A 13,979-nucleotide genomic window follows, 5' to 3' on the forward strand; every position below is an offset into this window, starting at 1 on the left:
TGGTGTTCCTTGCAACCGGATGGCCAGCCGCTTCCATGATGCCATATTGCTTATAACGACGAGACTAGTACTTCTGTATACACTCGGGAACTACTAGCAGAGAAGTGATGCCAGTAGGTTATAGGCTAAAACCTAAGATATTAGATGCAACACCAAAAATTGTATCATGTAGTAACTAATGCGTTTCCTGGTAAATTACATTTTTCCTCGTACTGCACGAGTCTTACAGACTCCTCCCCTGGCTGTGAAACACCAGCTCCTGTACTCCGCCTACTGCGGCCACCACTCCTTTCCACCAGCTGTGTATATAAGGTTGGATCCTGGCCTTCATATCCCAAACTTCACTCTTGACCAGGGTACAGCCTACTCTTCAATTATTGACATGAAGACAGTGAGTCTGTTTAAGTTTCTTTGATATAATATAATAGTGATTATCTTTGCGGTAATAAAAAGCTGAGTTGGTTAGTTAATTAAGCTTTAAGATTATTTGCTACTCAAAGGGTCATTATATCTGCATGTAACCCGTTCACCACGGGTCAAGAATATTTTAATCCCTAAATTTAGCGCTTTTTTTATTATAATAAAAATTAATCCCTAAAATAGGGATTAGACTCTTAGTGTGTAGCTACTGAGAAACGGTAGTATTGTAAATGGGTTGGGCAAATATTTTTGTTAGTGGGTTTGAGAATGACTTACCTAGTATGAGACAGTAGGCCTGCTGCAGTGTTCCTCCTTTCTTATGCCCTTATACACCTCCAGATGTATATATCCTGTGACATAATCGTTGGAAAAAAAATAAGATAATTATATTGGCGCTCTTACATTATAAGATCATGCTCACAGAACTATCAAATCACGGTATGGGTGGGGTTAGAACCCATGGCGAGTGAGTCGTACAACTACAGGCCAGTACGTAAGCTACTGGGCCAGTGGCCAGTGGTTGACACACTGGCCTGGAGTTTTAAGACTCACCATGGGTTCTAACCCCACCCGTACCGTGATTTATTTACAATCTTGTTATAACAATTTCGTGAGTCGCATAACTACGCTACATTTTAATATCCTGCAAGTTTTGTATCTTATTACTTCGTAGAACCAGACATTGTAATAATACCTGATAAGCATAAGTGAATGTAATATTAACTACCTGTATTTACGTTCTAACAAGCGAAACTCTTAGTCACACCACTCGGCTCATATATATTATTATTATTATTATAATCAAGGGGGAAGCGCTAAACCCGGAGGATTATACAGCGCCTGGGGGGGGGGATGTGGAAGGCATTCAGGCTTAATTCGGGGAACTGGAGCACAGATCCAATTCCCTAAATCAAGAGCCCCTCACCAACATCAAGGAACCTTCCTTGAGGGGTCGGCTCATATATAACTTTTAAAGTGTACTACATTCTTGAATAATTAACTGTTCAATCTAAATAATTCGAGACATACTTAAACAATGTTGGGCATCGTAACGGATAAGAGTAAACTCAAGAATATTACATTCAATATATGAATTGTATATCATTAAGAGGCACGTAAGTTCCCTCGTCTTCTAATATCATGTTTATTTTTCCCCCTATAATCTACCTTGTCTATAATTACTATCACATTTGCTTTGTCTGTTTCGTAAGGTGAAGTTCAGGATCTATCCTTAATTTTTATTGACAATTGTTGTTGTAGAGGTCTGAACTTTGTGTTGTAGAGGTCTGAGTTCTGTGTTGTAGAGGTCTGAACTTTGTTCAGACCTCTACAACACAAAGCTTAGTTAAGTTATACCATTAATTAAGGAAAGATCCTAGACTTGCAAATGTGACAGTAATTACGGACAAGGTAGATTATAGTGGAAAAATAAACATGATATTAGAAGACGGGGGAACTTAGGTGCTCTTAATACCCTGGCAAGGTTCCAGTCATCATGATGTCTCCCTCATACGTCACAATGAGGTGTTAGACTCAAGTACAGATTTACAATAACACTTGTTTCAAATGGAACTCAGAGGATTTCCCGGTTTGATTTATATACGTAGAATGACATTGCTTGGCAGGTTCAAAATAAACTCTCCATACTGATGTTTACCTGGAGTTTACCTGGAGAGAGTTCCGGGGGTCAACGCCCCCGAGGCCCGGTCTGTGGCCAGGAGTTTTCTCATAGCTGATACTTGTATTTACATTTTATAAGTGATTATTATATTATGTTGTAGGTTGATTCAAGTGTAACAAGTTTTCGTTACAAGACAGAACAAGTATATTTCTCACGTTTATATTCAGTCCTAGATGTTCTATAAAAATAATTCTTGTCTATAATTATTTTATTAGCCAGGAAACAAGGCAAGTGCTTCCTGACACTGGTCATAATCATTTAGATAACCCGTCACTTTCTAATCTTAGTATTCTCGATGTAGTTATGTCAAATATTGAACACTTACTCCAATTTCTAAATTCTTACTCAAAATATTTTCCCGGACTGTGTCCTGACACCGGTAAGTAAAGTTTTAGGCACATGTACACAAGTACAATTATCATACATAGTGTAAATTACCCAGGATAACCCAGTGCATATATATAGTGCATGCAAAAGCACTGACGTGAAAACACTTTCTTTTACGAGGCTTTTGATGGGTACCTGGAGGTTACCTGGAGGTTATTCCGGGGATCAACGCCCCCGCGGCCCGGTCCACGACCAGGCCTCCCGATGGATCAGGGCCTGATCAACTAGGCTGTTACTGCTGGCCGCACGCAGTCCGACGTACGAGCCACAGCCCGGCTGATCCGGCACTGACTTTAGGTATCTGTCCAGCTCTCTCTTGAAGGCAGCCAGGGGTTTATTGGCAATTCCCCTAATGCTTGATGGGAGGCTGTTGAACAGTTTTGGGCCCCGGACACTTATGGTGTTTTCTCTTAGTGTACCAATGGCGCCCCTACTTTTTAGTGGCGGCATTTTGCATCGCCTGCCCAGTCTTTTACTTTCGTAGGGAGTGATTTCTGTGTGCAGATTTGGGACCATTCCCTCCAAGATTTTCCAAGTGTAGATTATGATATATCTCTCCCTCCTGCGTTCCAACGAGTACAAGTCAAGTGCTTTCAAGCGTTCCCAGTAGTTAAGGTGCTTGACAGAACTTATACGTGCGGTAAAGGATCTCTGTACACTCTCTAGATCTGCGATTTCACCTGCTTTGTATGGAGATGTTAATGTACAGCAGTATTCCAGCCTAGAGAGAACAAGTGATTTGAAAAGGATCATCATGGGCTTGGCATCTCTCGTTTTGAAAGTTCTCATTATCCATCCTATCATTTTCTTTGCACGTGCGATCGTGGCACTGTTGTGATCCTTTTCAGTCTACCTATCAGGTTTCTTATGCACAATGAGTTTGAAATCTTAATCGCATCTACTTTATTCTCAATGGTAAATTTTATTGGCTGGAAGAAAATTATCAAGTGTAAGCAGGTTATTGCATGGCGAGAGGCAATACGTTAATGAACCATTGAATTCGCACACATGGAGCCTCAGGTTCGACTCCTGGTTACTTCTACCTAGTTTAGGTCTTTTAATATGAACTTTTAGTGTACATTGAGAATGACATTGAAGGGACAAGAGCTAGATCTGTTTGTCTCTCTCTCTCGTCACATTTTATCCCGGCATTCTCATCTTCACTAACTAACTTTTGTTCTTCTCAGGCACTGATGTGGTTGACCGTGTGTGCCTTAATTGGTGTGGCCATGGCCCTGCCTGCTCCCCTGGCCCTGCCTGATGCCCTGGCCCTGCCTGATGCCCTGGCCCTGCCTGCTCCCTTGGCCCTGCCTGCTCCCCTGGCCCTGCCTGATGCCCTGGCCCTGCCTGATGCCCTGGCCCTGCCTGCTCCCTTGGCCCTGCCTGCTCCCCTGGCCCTGCCTGATGCCCTGGCCCAACCGTATCCTGAAGCAGATCCCGACGCCTCACATCGTGGAGGATACAAAGGAGGATTCGATGGCAGTTTCGGAGGAGGCTTCGGGAGAGGAGGAGGAGGAGGAGGAGGAAGATTTAGTGGAGGAGGAGGAGGATTCGGAGGAGGAAGATTTAGTGAAGGAGGATTTGGACATGGAGGAAGATTCAGTGGTGGTGGTGGTTACTCTGGCTAAGCACCACTAGGATACAAACATGGACTGATAACACTTCTAACTTCATTAAGTTTCACTCTCCTCTGTGCAGGTTACAGGTGTATTATACTCCAGCGTCACTCAAAAATTCTGTCCCTTTAAGGAAGATTTCTATGTACTTATCGACAATTTTGGCGAGGCGGTAATGGTTTAATGTTTACCTCAGGATTTATTTGATGATATGTGTAAGTAGCGAAGAATAAATAAAATGTAAATATAATGGCTTGCCTATCATTGTTAAGATCGCCTGTCTGTGACTCTTTTACACACACACACACACATTATATATATATATATATATATATATATATATATATATATATATATATATATATATATATATATATATATATATATATATATATATATATTATTATCACACTGGCTGATTCCCACCAAGGCAGGTTGGCCCGAAAAAGAAAAACTTTCACCATCATTCACTCCATCACTGTCTTGCCAGAAGGGTGCTTTACACTACAGTTTTTAAACTGCAACATTAACACCCCTCCTTCAGAGTGCAGGCACTGTACTTCCCATCTCCAGGACTCAAGTCCGGCCTGCCGGTTTCCCTGAACCCCTTCATAAATGTTACTTTGCTCACACTCCAACAGCACGTCAAGTATTAAAAACCATTTGTCTCCATTCACTCCTATCAAACACGCTCACGCATGCCTGCTGGAAGCCCAAGCCCCTCGCACACAAGACCTCCTTTACCCCCTCCCTCCAACCTTTCCTAGGCTGACCCCTACCCCGCCTTCCCTCCACTACAGACTGATACACTCTTGAAATTATTCTGTTTCGCTCCATTCTCTCCACATGTCCGAACCACCTCAACAACCCTTCCTCAGCCCTCTGGACAACAGTTTTGGCAATCCCGCACCTCCTCCTAACTTCCAAACTACGAATTCTCTGCATTATATTCACACCACACATTGCCCTCAGACATGACATCTCCACTGCCTCCAGCCTTCTCGCTGCAACATTCATCACCCATGCTTCACACCCATATAAGAGCGTTGGTAAAACTATACTCTCATACATTCCCCTCTTTGCCTCCAAGGACAAAGTTCTTTGTCTCCACAGACTCCTAAGTGCACCACTCACCCTTTTCCCCTCATCAATTCTATGATTCACCTCATCTTTCATAGACCCATCCGCTGACACGTCCACTCCCAAATATCTGAATACATTCACCTCCTCCATACTCTCTCCCTCCAATCTGATATCCAATCTTTCATCACCTAATCTTTTTGTTATCCTCATAACCTTACTCTTTCCTGTATTCACTTTCAATTTTCTTCTTTTGCACACCCTACCAAATTCATCCACCAATCTCTGCAACTTCTCTTCAGAATCTCCCAAGAGCACAGTGTCATCAGCAACCGTATATATATATATATATATATATATATATATATATATATATATATATATATATATATATATATATATATATATATATATGTATATATATATATATATATATATATATATATATATATATATATATATATATATATATATATATATATATATATATATATATATATGCAAAACAACCACTCTGAAAGAAGTGGTTGTTTTGCATATTTTAAAATCACCTGTTTACTGTGATCTTATTGCATATATATATATATATATATATATATATATATATATATATATATATATATATATATATATATATATATATATATATATATATATATATATATATATATATAAATATATATATATATATATATATATATATATATATATATATATATATATACATATATATACATATATATATAAAAATAAAAATATAGGGAAGTACCACCTCTATAGCTGGAATGGGGACCCTCATCCTCAGAGAAGACAATAAACGTACCTCAGGGAAAACTCAAGGTTCTCCCCGGAGCTGTTTGAATATTTTCTTCTCCTACCACCCCCTATATTTATATTCTATGTGAACATTTATTAATAAACAAAATACATTTACAGAAAAAAACATAAACATGAATACAATGGCACAATGTATCAAAGATGATGAATTTCCTCCAGCTCCTCCGAGGCTGGACGTGAACCAAGTATGCAGCAAGCATTTCCCCTCTGGATGGCGACGCTGAGGCGCTGGAACATGAAAGTGGCTGCCCTTGGGTCCCTGGTGGTGTCGATGAGTCTGGAACCCAATTCTTTAAGGAAACGTGTGGCATTTTTTCCCCATGATCCCAAGGTCTCTGATCCCACTGGGACAAATTGATACTGTTGGCTAATGTCCCTGTACTTGCTGATCTTGTACTCCTCCCTGTGGTCAGCAGCTCCTCCCTGTCGCCCCACACTGTGATGGATATAGGTTTCAGCCAGTGTGGACACACAGGTATAGTCCCATGCTAAGAGCTTGCCATTCTTCCAAGGATAGATGGTGATCCCGTCGGGGCGGTTTGCTGGGTTGTGGGTATTGTTTGCTGCAAGTGATCGTGGCTCCCTCTCGGCAGGGCATCCAGCTGTAGCAAGGGTTCTCTTAATGATGTCGTTGACCTCATATATATATATATATATATTTATATATATATATATATTTGTATATATATATATATATATATATATATATATGCTACCTGCACCATCCCCCTCATATGAGGTAGGAGAGGGCCTCCAGGTTTTCAGAAGTCAAGGAATATGAAACTGGAAGATATTAGCCATCCCCAATAATGATCAGAGTCGACACCTCTCAAGGGGTGATAAATCTAAGGTAGCTGTTATTTTGGATAAAATTGAATATTTAAATAAAATGAACCATTTATTGAGTGGAATGAATTGGATGAGTAAATGGGGGAGTCAGCGTAAATACGCAGCTTCACTAGAAGGTATGATCAGGCCCAAGTGACCAGATATCTGTGATGTTGATCAAAGTAGTCTAAAAGATAGGCCCAGGAGCTACAGCCCCAGCAAACAACTAGTGGGGAGTAGAGCAGTAGTGGGAGTAGAGGAGATAAACTAAGTATTGATTTTGTAAAGACCTGGAAGATTTGCAAGATAATAAAAGAATACCAGTGAAGGTAGTACCGAGAGACTGTATATTACAGAGAAGGAAGGTGTTCCTGGAGAGACAGAACTAGCCAACCACTATATTCTCACGCTATTTATTGTAAATGCGTAGATTTTATGTTGGAGAGCAGTGAGCCATAAGGCTAAAAATGGAACCTAGGCCACAATTAATGTGGCACAGCATGTAAAATAATGATATAATATTACTGAGTATCGTTGTCCATCTTGGAAATATGCCTCTTGTAAATATACTTCAGGATGGGGCGTTCAAGATCATTTGGCAGCCTGACAGTGAAGAGGCCAGATAGGCCTAAACACCAAATATTTTCTTGAAATGTCCTACCTACCATTACTGACATCTTCTTCAACATGGAAATTCTGGGTTCAGATGTTGATACGGTATCAAGATAGGCTAGGTTTCTGCACTTGTTTTTTTCAACTACCTAATTTTAAGACGTTATCTATCTTCCCACTGCGTAATTTAGTTGGTATTGAACCTTATTTTGTGGCTTGCCGCAAAACTGGTGTTGGACAGTTTTTGTGGCAGAAAGATCATTGTGGTTTAGCAGTTCAGTATGGCAACGAGAATTTTTTTAATCCAAGAATTACACTATTTTTTTGTGTGAGAGAAGAGGAGTCAGCGTTCTGTAGAATTTACTATACTTACATGTCTCCAATGAATGGAGACGATTATATTAATGAAGATGGTTGATAATGCTTTAGTATTATCAACAATCCTCGTCCCCAACACATCAATAATCATCTGACTAAACATCACCTTTGTACTGTAGTAGTATTCAGGAAGTATGCGGTTTGGCAAAGGTTAGTGATTTGGTAATGTGTCAGCCCCGCCGTCACAAACACGCTGCAAAATACATGTCTCACCCTGAGACATAGAGTGTGTAGCACAGCATGACTCCCGTCACAACCAAAACTTCAGCGTCTTGAAGCCAAGCAGGATGCTTTAAGCTGTATTGATGACCTAGTCACAGCACACTTTTTCAAAAATTATTTATGTTGATGGTTGTGTTCACCAGTCCACTGGTGCAGCTGGTAGTGCTGTTGTCATACACTGGTGCAGCTGGTAGTGCTGTTGTCATACACTGGTGCAGCTGGTAGTGCTGTTGTCATACAGAGTGATGGCACTCATAAAGAAATTGGAGCACGCATCAATAACTGGGCCTCTACACTTCAAACAGAACTATTTTCCATGCTCCTTGCACTCAAATGCGTCCATGTATCTAAGGTTGACACTTTAATTGTAACTGATTCTCTGTCATCCATAAATGCTCTCAACTCATTAAGTATAAATTGTGGCATGCTTGTGTCAGAAGCCAGACACAGGTATGGTAAGATTGTGGACAGTGGAGTCAGAGTGCACATGCTGTGGATTCCATCTCACATTGGTCTTCAGATGCATGACAGAAATGATAATTTGGCTAAGCTGTATGCTTTCAAAGAGGGAGTAGATTACAATCTTGGCTTGTCAGTTAGTAGTTTGAGAACAATAATACGAAAAGAACTTCAATTGAACTTTATTGACTTAAGACTTAGGGAGATTGACACAAGTCAGTCCATCTATCATCATTCCATCATGCAGGAGGAGCCACATGTCTATCATGCAGGAGAAGGCACATGTCTATGATGCAGGAGGAGCCACATGTCTATGGTGCGCCCTCGTGTGGGTGTATGACCCACTTAATATTTGTATTTATAACTCATTACAATTGTGACCAGGTGTGGACGTATCAGTGGTTCATTACTTTGTAATTTGTTCATGACTGTAACCATGTATAGGAGTGAAGCTGATTCATTACCTTTGTAACTTGCCATGATTGTGACCAGATCTACCTGGAGTTCATTACCTTTGTAACTAGTTCAGCTATCATAACTTTGGGGTCAAGTCCCTGGACCCATTATGTACCTTTGTAATCTTTTGACTACCGCCCACAGGATGGGTATGGGGTGACTACCGCCCAAAGGATGGGTATGGGGTGACTACCACCCACAGGATGGGTATGGGGTGACTACCACCCACAGGATGGGTATGGGGTGACTACCGCCCAAAGGATGGGTATGAGGTGACTACCACCCACAGGATGGGTATGGGGTGACTACCGCCCACAGGATGGGTATGGGGTGACTACCACCCACAGGATGGGTATGGGGTGACTACCGCCCACAGGATGGGTATGGGGTGACTACCACCCACAGGATGGGTATGGGGTGACTACCGCCCACAGGATGGGTATGGGGTGACTACCACCCACAGGATGGGTATGGGGTGACTACCGCCCACAGGATGGGTATGGGGTGACTACCACCCACAGGATGGGTATGGGGTGACTACCGCCCACAGGATGGGTATGGGGTGACTACCGCCCACAGGATGGGTATGGGGTGACTACCGCCCACAGGATGGGTATGGGGTGACTACCGCCCACAGGATGGGTATGGGGTGACTACCACCCACAGGATGGGTATGGGGTGACTACCGCCCACAGGATGGGTATGGGGTGACTACCGCCCACAGGATGGGTATGGGGTGACTACCACCCACAGGATGGGTATGGGGTGACTACCGCCCACAGGATGGGTATGGGGTGACTACCACCCACAGGATGGGTATGGGGTGACTACCACCCACAGGATGGGTATGGGGTGACTACCGCCCACAGGATGGGTATGGGGTGACTACCACCCACAGGATGGGTATGGGGTGACTACCACCCACAGGATGGGTATGGGGTGACTACCGCCCACAGGATGGGTATGGGGTGACTACCACCCACAGGATGGGTATGGGGTGACTACCACCCACAGGATGGGTATGGGGTGACTACCGCCCACAGGATGGGTATGGGGTGACTACCACCCACAGGATGGGTATGGGGTGACTACCACCCACAGGATGGGTATGGGGTGACTACCGCCCACAGGATGGGTATGGGGTGACTACCGCCCACAGGATGGGTATGGGGTGACTACCACCCACAGGATGGGTATGGGGTGACTACCGCCCACAGGATGGGTATGGGGTGACTACCACCCACAGGATGGGTATGGGGTGACTACCACCCACAGGATGGGTATGGGGTGACTACCACCCACAGGATGGGTATGGGGTGACTACCGCCCACAGGATGGGTATGGGGTGACTACCACCCACAGGATGGGTATGGGGTGACTACCACCCACAGGATGGGTATGGGGTGACTACCGCCCACAGGATGGGTATGGGGTGACTACCACCCACAGGATGGGTATGGGGTGACTACCACCCACAGGATGGGTATGGGGTGACTACCGCCCACAGGATGGGTATGGGGTGACTACCACCCACAGGATGGGTATGGGGTGACTACCACCCACAGGATGGGTATGGGGTGACTACCACCCACAGGATGGGTATGGGGTGACTACCGCCCACAGGATGGGTATGGGGTGACTACCGCCCACAGGATGGGTATGGGGTGACTACCACCCACAGGATGGGTATGGGGTGACTACCGCCCACAGGATGGGTATGGGGTGACTACCGCCCACAGGATGGGTATGGGGTGACTACCGCCCACAGGATGGGTATGGGGTGACTACCGCCCACAGGATGGGTATGGGGTGACTACCGCCCATAGGATGGGTATGGGGTGACTACCACCCACAGGATGGGTATGGGGTGCATAATAAAGATATTAAACTAACTCTCGTACCAGAACCAAGATGAACACACCAATATTTTAAGATATAGAAGGATGTATGCAACTGCGAAAATTTGATTCTTGTGATCCTTGTCTAAACAACCGAAAATTTGATTCTTCTTGTGATCCTTGTTGTCTAAACAACCGAAAATGTTGCCCTTTTTTTTTTTTTTTTGCTATGGCGCATGACTAGTGTTTCTCACAGCATTACCTGTCTCACTGGAAATACATTCTCCACCCCAACAATATGTATGTATATATATGTATGCATTATGTATGTATATATGTTTGTGTGTATGTTTAGGCGTGTGTGTGTGTGTGTATGTGTGTGTACTCACCAAATTGCGGTTTCAAGGGTTGATTCATAGCTCCTGGCCCCGCCTCTTCACTGGTCGCTACTAGGTCCACTCTCTCTCTCTATTCCATGAGCTTTATCATACCTCTTCTTAAAGCTCTCTATGGATCCTGCCTCCACTACATCAATCTCCAGACTACTCCACTTCCTGACAATTCTATGACTGAAAAAAATACTTCCTAACATCCCTGTGACTCTGAAATTCAACTTCCAGTTGTGACTCCTTGTTGCTGTGTCACATCTCTGAAACGTCTTGTCCTTATCCACCCTGTCATTCCTCTCAGTGTTTTTTATGTTGTGTTGTCAGGTTGAGTTCCCTCAACCTCTCCTCGTAGGACATACCCCTTAGCTCCGGGACTAGTCTTGTCACAAACTTTTGTACTTTCTCTAATTTCTTGACGTGTTTGACCAGGTGTAGGTTCCATATTGGTGCTGTATATTCCAATATGGGTCTGACGTACACGGTGTACAGTGTCGTAAATGGCTCCTTCTTAGATATCGAAACGTTATTCTCAGGTTTGCCAGTCGCCCATATGCTGCAACAGTTATCTGATGTGTGCCTCAGATGTGCTCGATATGATACTCACCCCACGATCATTTTTCTTGGGTGAGTTTGGCAGCCTCTGACCTCTTAGGGTGTACTCTGTCTGCGGTCTTCTTTGTCATTCCCCAAGCTTCTTAACTTGGCACTTGCTGGAGTTAAACTCCAGGAGCCATTGATCGGACCAGGCTTGCAGTCTGTCCAGATCCCCTTGTAGGCTTACCTGATCCTCGTCCACTTATATCCTCCTCATTAGCTTCACATCGTCTGTAAACAGGGAGACCTCTGACTCTAGCCCTTCCGGCATACCATTCGCATATACAAGAAACAGCACCGGACCTAGGACTAACCCTTGTGGAACCCCTCTCGACACGTGCACCCACTCTGACACCCTGTGATTCCAAGCTGGATTCGATTCCATTCCACTCTGAACGGACTCTGCATGCCCATTCGATTCTGCAGGTAGACGGCGCAGCGAAAGGACGACGGAGTTTTCATTCTGAGCGCTAATACTCCAAGTTATTTTTTGGGTTATATGAGTTGATCAGAGCTGAGAGGAAACTTGCTTTCTGTCACTTCGAGCCCCACCCAATGGAAATAAGTCACTCTGTCTGACTTTTTTGGGTTATCCTAGGTTCTCTACACATATGCTGCTATGTATGATAATTCTATGTAACTGTATTTGTGTATACCTGAATAAACTTACTTACTTACCCAGTCAAGAGGGTAAAGTGGTGACTAGTTTGCTTGTTCTCCCCTCTCCCCCCATCACTCCCCCACCTAATCCAACCCTATTCTACCCCCCACAATACCCCAACCACTACACTGGCCTAACCACAAACACACTCTTTACACTGCTGTCTTTCTACCTTTCCTGTCTTCTTTTTTTTCGGCAATTTCGTCTCTGGCGATTTAAAACAAGACAAGGTGACTATCCAGTAACCCGTGTGGTATTTTAAGCTCTGGTCCATTATTTCCTTGGGTCCCGTTCCCCTGCACTCTGGTGCAGTACTATTGCTATCCTCGGAAGAGGAGAGAAGTAGCACTCCTCAATGAGGGTATCACCCCATTACCCCTGACAACTTCCAGGTCCAGGGCTCTGTGTTTGTTGCACGCATTAACACCTTCATGCGTGAAAATTCTGCTGAAGAACTCGTGGAGGAGATAAACAGTGCAGCGTCCTTAAGGCGTATAAGTTTTCAAAAAACTCGAACAACCAGCAAACCTTTGGCTAGTCTTTCCAACATATCACTAGAAACTGGCATAGGGCCATACAAGTGGGAAATGGCAAATGTAATACCTATTTACAAAACAGGTGACAGGTCCTTAGCTTCGAACTATATACCAATAAGCCTTACCTCCATAGTGGGAAAATTTATGGAATCAATAATTGCCGAGGCAATTCGTAGCCGTCTTGAAAGGCATAAATTGATTAATGAATCTCAGCACGGTTTTATAAAGGGGCGTTCCTGTCTCACAAATTTACTAACTTTTTCACCAAGGTATTTGAGGAGGTAGATCATGGTAATGAATGTGATATTGTGTATATGGACTTCAGTAAGGCTCTTGATAGAGTTCCATATTAGAGGCTACTGAGGAAAATTAAGGCACAGGGAATAGGAGAATTTTTTTCCTGGGTAGAGGCGTGCTTGACAGATAGGCAGCAGAGAGTTTTCATCAATGGGGAGAAATCAGAGTGGGGGAAGCATCACAAGTGGTGTTCCACAGGGGTGAGTGTTCGGCCCCTTGTTGTTCATAATTTATATAAACGACATTGATGAGGGAATAAATAGCGACATAAGCAAGTCTGCTGATGACACCAAAATAGGTCGCCTAATTCATTCTAACGAGGATATTAAAGCACTTCAGGAAGATTTGAAAAGACTGATGCAGTGGTCGGAGAAGTGGCAGATGCAGTTTAATGCAGACAAATGCAAAGTTCTAAACGCTGGACAAGAAAATAACCATGCCACATATAAACTAAATAATGTATCCCTTAATATTACTGACTGCGAAAAGGATTTAAGAGTTCTGATTAACAGTAATTTAAAACCAAGACAACAGTGCACAAGTGTTCGCAATAAAGTGAACAGAATCCTTGGCTTCATGTCAACAAGCATAAATAATAGAAGTCCTCAGGTTGTTCTTCAACTCTATATATCCTTGGTTAGGCCTCATTTAGACTATACTGCTCAGTTCTGGTCACCGTATTACAGAA

At 43.4% G+C, this 13,979-nt stretch overlaps 1 protein-coding gene and 1 long non-coding RNA gene across 3 annotated transcripts in view; one reads left to right on the forward strand and one right to left on the reverse strand.

Moving 5' to 3' along the window:
• Nucleotides 1-13,979, reverse strand: part of LOC138855184 (uncharacterized) — a 180,992-nt gene that overhangs the window by 19,897 nt on the left and 147,116 nt on the right. For both annotated transcript variants that reach the window (XR_011394369.1, XR_011394368.1), the window contains exon 3: nucleotides 697-770. This is a non-coding gene — a long non-coding RNA (uncharacterized lncRNA). The remainder of the gene's footprint in view (nucleotides 1-696; nucleotides 771-13,979) is intronic.
• LOC128704283 (uncharacterized) lies at nucleotides 164-4,354 on the forward strand. The gene is made up of 2 exons (XM_053799420.2): nucleotides 164-391; nucleotides 3,676-4,354. Exons 1-2 carry the CDS (start codon nucleotides 179-181, stop codon nucleotides 4,114-4,116), a joined length of 654 nt encoding a protein of 217 aa, XP_053655395.2. The 5' UTR covers nucleotides 164-178; the 3' UTR covers nucleotides 4,117-4,354.

The sequence above is a fragment of the Cherax quadricarinatus genome, chromosome 84, assembly GCF_038502225.1.
Source record: "Cherax quadricarinatus isolate ZL_2023a chromosome 84, ASM3850222v1, whole genome shotgun sequence".
In the NCBI taxonomy this organism is placed as follows: domain Eukaryota; kingdom Metazoa; phylum Arthropoda; class Malacostraca; order Decapoda; family Parastacidae; genus Cherax; species Cherax quadricarinatus.

What these genes read in the sequence shown, in the direction of transcription:
- LOC128704283 (XM_053799420.2), top strand. Translation starts at nt 179, where the DNA reads ATGCGTTTCCTGGTAAATTACATTTTTCCTCGTACTGCACGAGTCTTA. An exon ending in CAATTATTGACATGAAGACA is followed by an intron (nt 392 to 3,675) that starts GTGAGTCTGTTT and finishes TGTTCTTCTCAG; the next exon opens with GCACTGATGTGGTTGACCGT.